General features: G+C 35.1%; 1 protein-coding gene across 1 annotated transcript in view; it reads left to right on the forward strand.

Annotated features, from left to right (window-relative positions):
- Positions 1-252: 252 nt before the first annotated feature.
- Positions 253-12,308, forward strand: part of LOC111056195 (nuclear pore complex protein DDB_G0274915) — a 65,688-nt gene continuing 53,632 nt past the window's right edge. Inside the window, exon 1 of the mRNA XM_039436588.1 lies at positions 253-349. Within this exon, the coding sequence (XP_039292522.1) occupies positions 343-349 (7 nt within the window). The 5' untranslated portion in view covers positions 253-342. The remainder of the gene's footprint in view (positions 350-12,308) is intronic.

The following is a 12,308-nucleotide window of genomic DNA, read 5'->3' on the forward strand; positions in this document are numbered from 1 at the left end:
TTATTTAAATATTTGAAGTTGTTGAGCTTGTGATTTGACTCGTCTCATGATCAACTACGCTTTTGATGAGTGTGCCATATGCACAACCATGGAGCAACTATACTTTATATAAAAATAGGCTCAACTATAGACAATTTATTCTACGGTTGTTCAATTACGGGCATGTTCAATTACAAGTGGGCATGTTCGCATCTATAACCCAAAGACCTTATCTCTTCAAGGTCTTTGCTATAACCTGTTTATTTACGGGCTCGAACCAACAGTTTATCCATCTCCGTTTAAACCGAGATTGTGCATAATGGACCTAGAAGCTGCAAAATACCCGATAAAAGAGGGGTGGAAATGATTGGTAAGTGATTCAATTCAATCAAGCAATGTTCTCTAGGAATTTTCATTTGATTATTGTAGTATTAGTTGGTCTTTATTCTATTTTATGTTGAGTTTGTAAACTTCATATTTCATGCTTTCAAGCTTATCATTATTAGGGCCGTTTGCACAGTATATATTGTTAGACTCGCTTAAGTTAATAGAGTTTAAGTTAATCTGAAAGTTTAAACTTGAATCCCGTTTCTCAGTGCATTTACTAATCCAGTTTAAGTTAAACTAGTTTAGCGTTAAGTTGGTAATAGAATGTCACCGTTTATAATATCAGGAAGGCTGATTCTCACAGGAAATTTGTTATTTGTTTACAAACCATCAGTAAATTGAGGTTATGTAGTTACTATTTCCTTGTTCAAAATCTACAAAGCTGCAAGCTGTACGGTAATAAAAGTGAAAAGCGATCAAAAAATGACGAAATGCTATATATTACTATTAGATACAAACTTCTATTTAGTAGGCACCAAAAAATATATTTTAGAATGTTTTTAAAAAAGCGATTTTGTTACGCTTAAATCTACTACAATCTTCCTCGTTCATTAGAAATCTCTCGAAAGCAAAATATCTCAGATATGTGTTATTAAAAATATGTTTCCTAATCAAAGACCACTGTCAAAAATTGTCTTATTTTCTATCAAGTGGTTTATTTAATCAAATACTGGATTTGCAGTTGCTTTACTCGAGAAAACCGTTAAGAAAATTCTTTATCATCCCAGAAATTTAAATCATTCGTTTTTGCCCAATTTTTCTCAGTTTTAAAATATCTTCGCAGTCATCTTTATCAATCGCATTAAAAACGTCTATCAACTCCTCCATTATAATTATTTTTAATTTTAATAATGATTCACTATAACCTAAATTGATAATTATTATCGTCTACAGAAGCATTAAAAACAACTGTCGAAAAATAATTTACTATCAGCTGTTTCCCCATCAAATCTTTACAAATGTCAAGTTAATCCAAAATATTTGGTTTAAACCTCCTGCTTTGGAGGTTTAAACTTTTCCAGAGTTTAATTGAACTCAACACAGAGTTTAAACCACGGTATATAGAAGAAGACGGTAGGTGTCATGCGCATGTTTGTGCTAAATTTCCGGTGTAGCTGACGTCATTTTATATCCAATCATCTGTTTTAACAAAAAAGTTTCATAAATATTGCCAATAGATATTGAAAACCTCGGTTGGTGTCGATGACGCAATCTAGCTGGCTGGCCACTGCGCATACATTTCGTGGCCTCTACCGTTTTCATCTAAATAGCCTACCGTGGTTTAAACTGATACTGTGGAAACGGAATTTTTGTTTAAACCAAAAAAAATCCAGATTCTGTTTAAGCTTTAGCTTAAGCTTATACTGTGCAAACGGCCCTTAATCGTTCAAACTATTCTAAATTTTCCATCTTTTTTGCTTTTAATATTGGAGACGCACAGACTTCATGAGAAGATCACACAATAGAAGATCACAGACCTTCATGTTAACTCTGGATATTCAGTAAATATCCAAACGAATACTGATATGCATATCTTTGGAGTCTTGAAATATGAGACTTGAATGTATTTTCCTAGAATGACAATAATAGAATAAAGGAGCAAGGTCAAGAGAAGATTATAATTGGAGCATTATACAGATATCAATTAACACTATTTAACATTATTGAGAACGTGAGATTAATTTCCAATCTATTTCCTACAAACTGGCGTTAAATAGGTCAATAAGTCACTTGAATATTTGCAAGTTTTCATGTACAAGATGTTGCGAGCTGGAAATGTGTAGAAGAGTTCTGTAGTCTGTACAGCTAAACGCAGGGGAAGCCTGAGGCATCCCCTTCCAACCCGCTGCTCCAACCACAAACAAGTAGGAGGAAAAATGATAAAGTAAAAAAATAAAAAAGTGTGGAAGGAGTCGAAGAGGAAGAGACAAAATAGAAGAGGTAGTTGGAATGGATGAGGTGGAAGAAGGGATGTGGCAGAGAAAAGAGACAGAAGAGGAGAGATAGAAAGAAAACAAAAGCCAGCAGAAACGTGACCCTGCTTCTAATATGGTCCGAGTCGAGATCGGTCTTCACAACCGGTTCTACAAGTCCAGTTTATTATTTTATTTTTCTACACATGCTTTATAATATAGTCTCTAGTTTATATATAGTAATTGTAGAGCTCTTCTAATCTACATCGGAGCCGGTTATGTATCGCGATGAACTGTCTCCATTTCCCGAAGATCACAAAAAAGTACACTTTTTCGACCTACAATCAGAATTATTCAAGCCTACTTTGAGAAACAAATATTGTAGTCCTAATTTGAGATAGAATATAATATTATAATTAAAGTGTTTTCAAAATCTGAATTTCAATTCCCTGTCACTTTTATAATATGCTTCTAGAACTAGTCACAGATACTCTATGATCTAGTTCTAAAAATAAACAAATTTCAACGAGCTATAACTCGATTCCTATTGGAGTTAGAAGAACATTCAGGGGATGAAAATTGAAGAGAATTGAATGCTCTTCAAAAAAGAATGGAACAAAGATATCGATTGAACAATTGGTTTTGGAGATATCGTAAAAGAACTGAAAAAAGTACCAAAATCTCTTGGTTTTCAGGCTGCCAAAAGTTATGCCTTCAGAAATTTAGGTGGGAAACCATAGATCACTCTTACTAATACCCAAATGGACCGATTAAAACAATAAAATCAATTACCTTAATTTTTGTTTGGTCGGGCCGCATTCTAATGACTATTTGACTGGGCTACTAGTGAAGAATCATGAAAATTATTATAATGTGTAATTTCCATAACTCATCAAACTTGAATTCAAAGGGATATATCAAAACAGAAAACGTCGAGAATGTCTAATATAAGCGTCGATTCTTATTTCCAAACCTTTTAAAAACCTGTAGGCCTACAATTCACATGAAGCACTCAACTGTACAAAACACTCAAAGTGTGTGCTTGTTCATTAGCAGGCTCATGCCTGAAGTGCTTGATTTTTTTAACACATCGAATCCGCTCACATCTGCTTCTCATCTTTCACCATTACCAGGCTGGGAGTTACACAAAATAAGAATATTTGAGATTATGATTTAAATTTTCAATAGAATGGAATTAAAAATCAGAGTGGTTGGTATTCAATTGAAATTTTATTTTCCAAATAATTTTACAGACATTTCTACAATCACAAAATAATAAAGTTAATAAAAGTATAAAATTCTATAAGTATTGCAGGACAATGAAATAAACAAAATTATGTGATAATATTAACCGAAGTAATAATAGAATAAATAATGTTATTGAATGTGGATTGTTGTTTGATGTATTGTAAATTAGATGAAAGATTAGATTTTCAATGAGATTTGGTATTGCAGAATGTATTTACTGTATTTATGAGTGAAAACAATATATTAATTTGTAGAAATATAACTGAATTAGTAATATAAAATGCTAATAGCGCTATATTTATATCAATAATCCTTGAGTGCTTGAGTCTGGAACAAGTTCAAATATACTTTGAGGTAACTCAAAATACATGTATTGTTCCTATGAATATGAAATTTAGCCACTATTAAGAGATATAGAAAATAAACATCGAGAAATCATCAGATCTATACACTCATAAAAGGCTTGTTAATCTGTTGCTCTCACTAAATTTATGACGTATTCATTTACATTAATGAAATAACTACGAGACATCTTTTTGTCAACTATCTGATATTATTAAAAAAATAAACGCGAAGCAAGAAATACTTGACTATTCAATAGACTATTCATGAAATACTTGACTATTCAATAGACTATTTATCTGAAGTCCCGTTTGAACGGCTTTTAGGAGTTCTGGATGGATCTACGGTTTAAACTAGAGTTTAAATCATTAATAGGCTAGGGCATAACTCTGCTAGGGCATATAAATCATAGGCCTATGAGCGGCAGTTGGTTCCAAGTCAGATGATTTTGAATTAGTTTTGTTATAATTATATGAATTTTTACTTTCCTTGCCCTAAGGTAAGGAAATAGTCCAGGCAATGAATGCTCAAAAAAGGGTATAGAAGGAAAAGTTTGGAAGACAATTTTTGACCCCGCAGTTCTGTTGAGGGTAGTGAGGAGGTAAACATATCAAAAGTCGCCACCACAGCCCCCTGTGCTAAGGGGGTGGGGGTGGTTCAGAGGAACCATTTTTTGGTTTCTCGCAAATAACTCGAAAATTATGCATTTCACAGACATGACTATTCTATAAGAAATTAAAGCTTACATAATTTCCTACAATATTGATCTAACAGTTTTTTATATCTCTTTTACTTTTAGAGATATCCGCTCTAAGAGATGTGACATTTTTGAAAAAACACATTTTCCTTCAATTTTTTGCTATTTTTGCTCTAATAACTTTTTGAATATCGATGGAAAACATCCATGCTGATCATGAGCTTATAGAGCATCAAATTCTCTTCAATTTAATGTATGATTTCACAAGTTTACGCACATCCCCACGACTGTTGCAGCAGCTTCAGTGTTGAGTGTGATATCTTCAGTTATGCAAAAATAGACCAATTGACAAAGGAATTTGGAGAGAATGTTTTGAACACAATTTTTGACTTTGCAGCTTTGTTGGGACCAGTTAGGGGATAAACATATCAAAAGTCCTCATCCCTATCCCTTGTGCTAAAGGGGTGAGGGTGGTTTAAAAGTTGCATTTTTCAATGTTTTGCTTACACTCTCATATCTTGAGAGAAATGCGTTCAACCGACATGACTAACTATTCAGGAATAAAGCTTGATAAACTTTCTACAATATTATTAATTATTTGTTCTGTGGTGATTTGTGATATCTCCAACAGTTTTCGAGATATAGGCTCTTAAAAGTGTAAAATTGTGTGTGTGTGTGTGTGTGTGTGTGTGTGTGTGTGTGTGTGTGTGTGTGTGTGTGTGTGTGTGTGTGTGTTGTGTGTGTGTGTGTGTGTGTGGTGTGTGTGTGTGTGTGTGTGTGTGTGTGTTGGTGTGTGTGTGTGGTGTGTGGTGTGTGTGGTGTGTGTGTGTGTGTGTGTGTGGTGTGGTGTGTGTGTGTGGTGTGTGGTGTGTGTGTGTGTGTGGTGTGTGTGTGTGTGTGTGTGTTGTGTGTGGTGTGTGTGTGTGGTGTGTGTGTGTTGTGTGTGTGTGTGTGTGTGTGTGGTGTGTGTGTGTGTGGTGTGTGTGTGTGTGTGTGTGTGTGGTGTGTGTGTGTGTGTGTGTGTGTGTGTGTGGTGTGTGTGTGTGTGTGTGTGTGGTGTGTGTGGTGTGTGTGTGTGTGTGTGTGTGTGTGTATGTGTACACGATATCTCATCTCCCAATAAACGGAATGACTTGAAATTTGGAACGTAAGGTCCTTACAATATAAGGATCCGACACGAACAATTCCGATCAAATGCGATTCAAGATGGCGGCTAAAATGGCGAAAAAAATGTTGTCGAAAACAGGGTTTTTCGCGATTTTCTCGAAAACGGCACCAAAGATTTTGATTAAAGTTATACCTTAAATAGTCATCGATAAGCTCCATCAACTGCCACAAGTCCCATATCTGTAAAAATTTCAGGAGCTCTGCCCCATCTATGCAAAGTATGATTTTAGATTCTCAATTATCAGGCTTCAGATACAATTTAAACAAAAAATTCCTAGTGGAAAAGATTGAGCATGAGAATCTCTACAATTAATGTTCAGTATTATTTTCACCTAAAATTAAAAATAAGCTCGAAATTCGAGAAAATGTGATTATCCATTTACAAACTGTTGGCAACTGTTGATTCTATTAAATGATTCACTATGAAGAGATAGCAGACCTCGTGTGTCTCCAACGTTATTGCCCTGTCACCAGCTGGCTCAAATCTTTGAATAGTAGACTTGAGATGCGCGGGAACACTAGCGTCACGAGTGCGCCACACCAGATTTTTCGTTATTCACATCAACTGGCGCTCAAACCAAGTTTTCGTTTTGGTGAATAGAATACACGATCCTTAGTATCTCGTGACCTCATAGTCACTGATCAATAGGTACTGTTATCATTCTGAATTATAAAATGAACAAAATGTTGATCAAGTTGATGCTCAAGCAGCTGAAGCCTTTTGAGTTTTAGCAATACCTACTATTGTTTTTAGGGATTGTGATTCATTTGAATTTCAAACAAGAGTGTTCTTCTCATTCTCTCATTGTATATATTATTTTCTTACACCGGTATGAAAACAAAATATCTTCCCGAAAAATAAGTTATTCGGTAACCTCCCCTCAAAATTGATATTTTAAACATGAAACTTTCACCAAACCTGTTACAGTTTATAAACATGCATACAATTTCTTTTCTCTTATAAAGTAATTTTCACTCTGCTTTCCTGTTCTTTGATTTGCATAGCGCGTGGAAACTCAGTGGCTACTTTTCTTGTTCAGCGTAGCCTACGTGTTCGGAATACGAGACATTTTACGAGTAACTTTTTTCGCGTGAATTATTCATCGTCACGGTGCGCTCAAAAACTGAGAAGATAACAGCCGTGCAGAACGAAGCCTTGCTAGTTGTCAAAATGAGACCGTCCGCGAAAAAAACTTCAATCAGAACGTGAATAGATCGGAAGCTGCTCACGTTGTGTAGCGAGATGGGAAGATACTGCAAATAATAGGGATGAAACCGTTCAAACAAAAAGAGAAGAACTTTTCGTTTCAAATCCATTCCACTGGAACAATTTTCCCATCCAAATATTGTCTCAATAGCATGACCATCACGAATAAAATAACTTAATCAATATACGGATTACCCAAAACACCACACCAAGCTGCAACATTCATGTTTTATAATCGGCAGCAATTCAATAAGGCAATTCATGATTAATGATTGTGAATAATTGCCATCCAGGTCAATATATATTTTAGATTGCCAAATTTGTAAGTAATGAATATTTTTATCTTAGAATATCTGAGCTATATTTTCTGGTGATATAGCTACCAAAACTTTGTAGTAAGATTTTGCAGACTGTGCTCGTCATTGTCTAAGGAAGAGAAGATCAAAGGTGTAATGAGAATGCAGCCAAACATGGTAGGACTCAGCCCATACAGAAAATAAAAAATGACAGAGATTAAACAATGGTGATGAAGAGGAGTTGAAAGTCATTCGACAACAAAACATGCTCTGATCTCAGATGTACTTCTAGTTGATTAAAAAAGGTACAACAGGATCAGAGTCAATGAAAAGATTGCTCTTGGAGTTTTTTTCTTTGAAAAATAAACAACTACTGCTGAAGCCGGTGCTAATTCTTTCAGGAGTAATGAAGATTAGAAAAGCAACACTCAAAAATCAAGAACCTCACTGACTTCTTTTTCAAAATCTCATTATGTTGATTAGCCTTGTGATATGACTATTCATGAAAAAGACGAGTGATTATGAAAATATTTTATTTTTTCAGAAAATCGAACATTTCGAGTGATTCTCAATCTTCATCATTGTTCAGGCTCAGAACAAATGGGTAAAATGACCAATATTACTTGTAAGGACTTCACTTGATAATATGTGGTACGTCATGGACGCCAGTTCCCTACTCATTAACCCAACTTCCAAATGGCAAAGGCAGAATACAAGCCTATTAGTATTCCCAAATCTCCTATTCCACTATTATATTTTAATAGAAGTTTTCACCGACTGAAAGCAGGTAAATTATATTGGGAATCGATTCCAAGGAGATTCATCAATCACATCCCAAACCAGATAAATGTTGAGTGGTGGTTCAAATAGTTGTGGTACCTGAAGTAAGGTTGTGTGAGAGACTATTTATATGATGGGTGATTTAGAATGAATCATAAAAATAACGGAGTACAAGTTTCCTATATAATTCACTATACCAGAAGTCCATGAAAGTTTTTCCACTTGCTTGCTGTTGCAAAAGGACACTTATTCTTGAGAGGAATAGAAAAAAATTGCTCTTTCATGAATATCCGACAAGCAAAGTACTCGTCACATTTTCTCAATACAGTCCACCATCACTGTGATTTGCATTCAACCAATTTACGCATGAACCAATGTTTTTCAATCAATATCATTACCATTTAAATTAAACTAAACTAACCATTATGATACATGATCAAATCTCAACATCACAGCTATTTCTACAATTTTCATTAGAAATTGAGGCATTTGCTAAATAGCTTTTTCAATAATGAGACAAGAATTGAGTATGATAGAATTGCTTGGAGAAAGTATCTGAAAAATACTATTTGAGCGAGTACTTCGGTGATACTCTGAAGCAGAGTGGACGCTTCGACCTTCAAACGATCGTGAGTCTGAACGCAGGCGAAATATTGTGAGGACCCGGAGGGAAAAGAACAATAACAATAGAAATTTATGGTTACACAGCGGACAATAGTACGAGAAAGAGGTTGAGTTTAATTTGAGTCTGTATGTGTGAGTCTTCAAAGCATACAAAGGCGAAGTAATAACGAACTCAAGAAAAGTGCTTCTTGCTACAGCAATTGAACTTGCCATAGAGAGACCAAAGTGAGAGAGGATTGTTTAGAGGAAGAAAGGAAACTAAATGTATGGTGGGGCAGGAAGCTATAGTATACTTATATTATAGCTATAGTATACTTAGCTATAGTATAGTCCTGGTCGTGCAGTGTAAAGTATATATATTGTCATGGACAGCAGATATTACTATACCATCCAGACTTGCCTGGACAAGGCAAAAGAGAGAAAAAAGAAGAGAGCAAGAAATGGAAAAGCGAGAAAGAGAGATATTGATAGAGAGGAGTTATAAAGTCAGAGTGGAAGAGAGAGACTAAGAGTTAGAGGGAGGAACAAGAGAAATATCATAAGTGGAAGATGAAATTTATGGTCCAGAAGTGAGAGAAGAATATGGATGAGGAGAAGATTGGAGACTTTTTTATGACGGAAGGAAGGTGGTGGAAACACATGAGGAAGATGATGAGATCCAGGATGCGAGCTCTCGCACGCGCACGAGCCATGGGTAACCCGGCAGCCAACCGGTTTGGAACCCACTCGATCACCCCTCCACTACTTGTCCCATCATTCTGCTACATCTTACATCCAGTGGATAATTTATTTTCTCCAACAAAGCTGATGCAAGAAGTCACTATACAGCATCATTGTGATCTGCACCTAAATGATTTCAGGGAGGGGAGCTTTATCAATAGAAATAAACAAGATACAAATTTTGTACTCAACATTTTTTTTTGTTCAAGAAACAAATTAATCAAGGATGAAGCCTTTCTTGAAGAGCACCTGAGCACCACATAAGCTAATGTGAGAGAACATGAACATCAACATTTATAGCATTGACAATTTTCAATCAAATCGAAAATATAATAAGAAAACTTGAGTAGCCCTACTATTGAAGATTCAAGATGAGAATATTTGATCGATATTTTCTGTTGCAGTAAGCTGCATACAAACACTGCTCTAATCACTTGGACTGTTCAGCCCCATAGCAGTACATTACTACTGTTGGTACATTATTTTCAACATGTAAATATGATTTTGTGCCCTATATATACATCTCCATAACAAAATCATACAAAAATTCATGGAGATGACTATTATTTACCTGCCTCTCCTACTGAGTTTCTTATGGATGTTTTTCATTCTTCTCTCTCACGTACTTTTCATTTCTCCCTACAACCCTTAATTTACTATCGCCTCTGACAATAAATTTTACCTGGATTTTGGTTTACGTTTTCTTGATATGGATGGTCGGATAGGTCTCATAAAAAACTAAATGCTTACCTACTCGTATTCTCGAATAAAATTATAGGTGGAGAGCTGTGAAGCGGTAGAATGATTTATGTCTTGTAAGCAGTTGAAGGATCCATCTATTAAATTCACAACATCCATGTTACAGAATACCTGAAAAGCAGGAGATATTCGCAAGATATTGCCTTCGATAGGAGTCTTTCTATGCCAACACTTCTGTGAAAACCAGTTAACTGGCATGTATAATAATTTCTATGTTCACACGAAAAGGAGATTGAGAAATAACGTCATGATAGATAGAATTTCGAAGCCACAGATCAATAATTCCCATAAAAAATATTGATGAACTCTTCACTTGTAGAATTTAATAATTTATTCTTCTGTTTTCACTCTTATAGAATATTCTCAAATTATTGTGTTAGTTCAATGGAGATACTATCTCTATTGACTCTCTAAACCAATCTGCTTTATTCGAAGTGATTAAGATTATACATCTCATCAAACATAATAATAATATGACTCTCCATCAATTATAATAATTATCTCTTGGTTCTCCTTGGCTCTCCATCTCATCAAACATTATAACTTTGCTGAATAATACTACTTGATAAATGAACAAAAGAAGCTTCCAGACATCTACAAAACTGCTTATTTCTGTATTATTTATTGAATAAATCGAAAATTAGCAATCAAAGAACATGTTATAAGTAATGCTTATTTTCAATAAATATCTATCTTCACTGTCTCTATATAGGCTACATAAAAGATCATGATAACATTATGATACTGGAATATTACAAGATTGACAAAGTACAATAAGTAGAGGTTGATAGAATAGTTTTTTTCCAGTTGACTACAGAAAAGCTAGATAATCGATTCAAGATGAAGGCTTGTTTGATATATAACCTGGAGTGCTACTGTTTAACATATAGATGTAGAGAGCTACACCTACCATCCATCAAATTAATCTCTGTGGGTATCTGGAACCAATTCAACAGCTCGTATGTAATTTTATCTGGAAGGTTTCATTCGATTGAGAACCGTGATAAGGGTCAGAGTAGCCTACAGGAGGTGGGCAATAGTCCACTATTGCAGGGGAAAAGGGTTAATGTGTTTAAGTTGCGGGGAAGGGAGGATGAGTTGTCATATAAATAACAGTGAACAATGAAATAAATTTCAAGGAGAATAAGAAGAAAGCCGACAAACCGGTTGGGCAGGTAGTTTCAGTAATTAGTTGTATCTGTTGCCTCTTGCCTGCAGAGCTTAGATTTCCTCCGGAACTGGAGCTAGCAACTAGACTCATGCAATCGCATCTCATTGCATCGGCCAGGCTAGTTCTTCTATCGGATACTCTACTAAAGCCAACGGTAGCCTGAGAAAGCCAAGAGAAGTCTATGATAGCCAGAAAGCCTATAGCATGTCATGTCCTCTCTTGGTGGAGAGGTCGAGACTGTCGGCTCCTCTGTTCTCCCTCCTCCTACCCTTCCTGAAAGAACTGCCGCTCAGTTACGCGCTACAAGCACTTAAATCTTGACCTAACATTAATGACCACACTCCTTAAGAAATCAATCCTATGCTCCTTATTGAAGCGTTCATTATTAAGGAGCATTCATAATTTTTTATTGGTGATACAGAATTGAACAGCCTCTACATCCAACCTTGTAATACAGTAGGCTAATGTAGATGAAATATTAATGTAACCTGTGAATGATAACAGTCAATGTTTTCCAGGTCATTTACTGTAATTATTCACGTTTTTATGAACAAAGCACAATAACCTAGGATACATATACTGATAATTGGGGTTTAAAGGTATTTTAATAGGAATAATCTGTTAAAGGAGTCTGTTATGAAATACAGCTATTGTAAATCTAGCATCTATACTGGGCAAGCGGAGATAAAATTTCACTAGAGCTGAACTTTTCTTTTCAATTCTAGATGAATACTACATATTAAAGTTATAACAGTTCTGGTGTCGTTTACAACTAGAAGTCTAGTGTTATCTATTTTCCACAAAACAATCATTACAGGTTACAAGCTGTACTATAGGATTCACAAATTACAACATTATCGATTTTGGCAAAATATTTTAATGTAAATTCGAAGAAATAGCAAGTATTATTTGGGACCCCTTGTTCCGTTATAAAAACTCAAATTATTGCACTTTATAATCACAGAATACATTAGGAGTTTTCTCTGCTTATAATCTACAGGATTTACTAATTTTTTAC

The sequence above is a fragment of the Nilaparvata lugens genome, chromosome 1, assembly GCF_014356525.2.
Source record: "Nilaparvata lugens isolate BPH chromosome 1, ASM1435652v1, whole genome shotgun sequence".
In the NCBI taxonomy this organism is placed as follows: domain Eukaryota; kingdom Metazoa; phylum Arthropoda; class Insecta; order Hemiptera; family Delphacidae; genus Nilaparvata; species Nilaparvata lugens.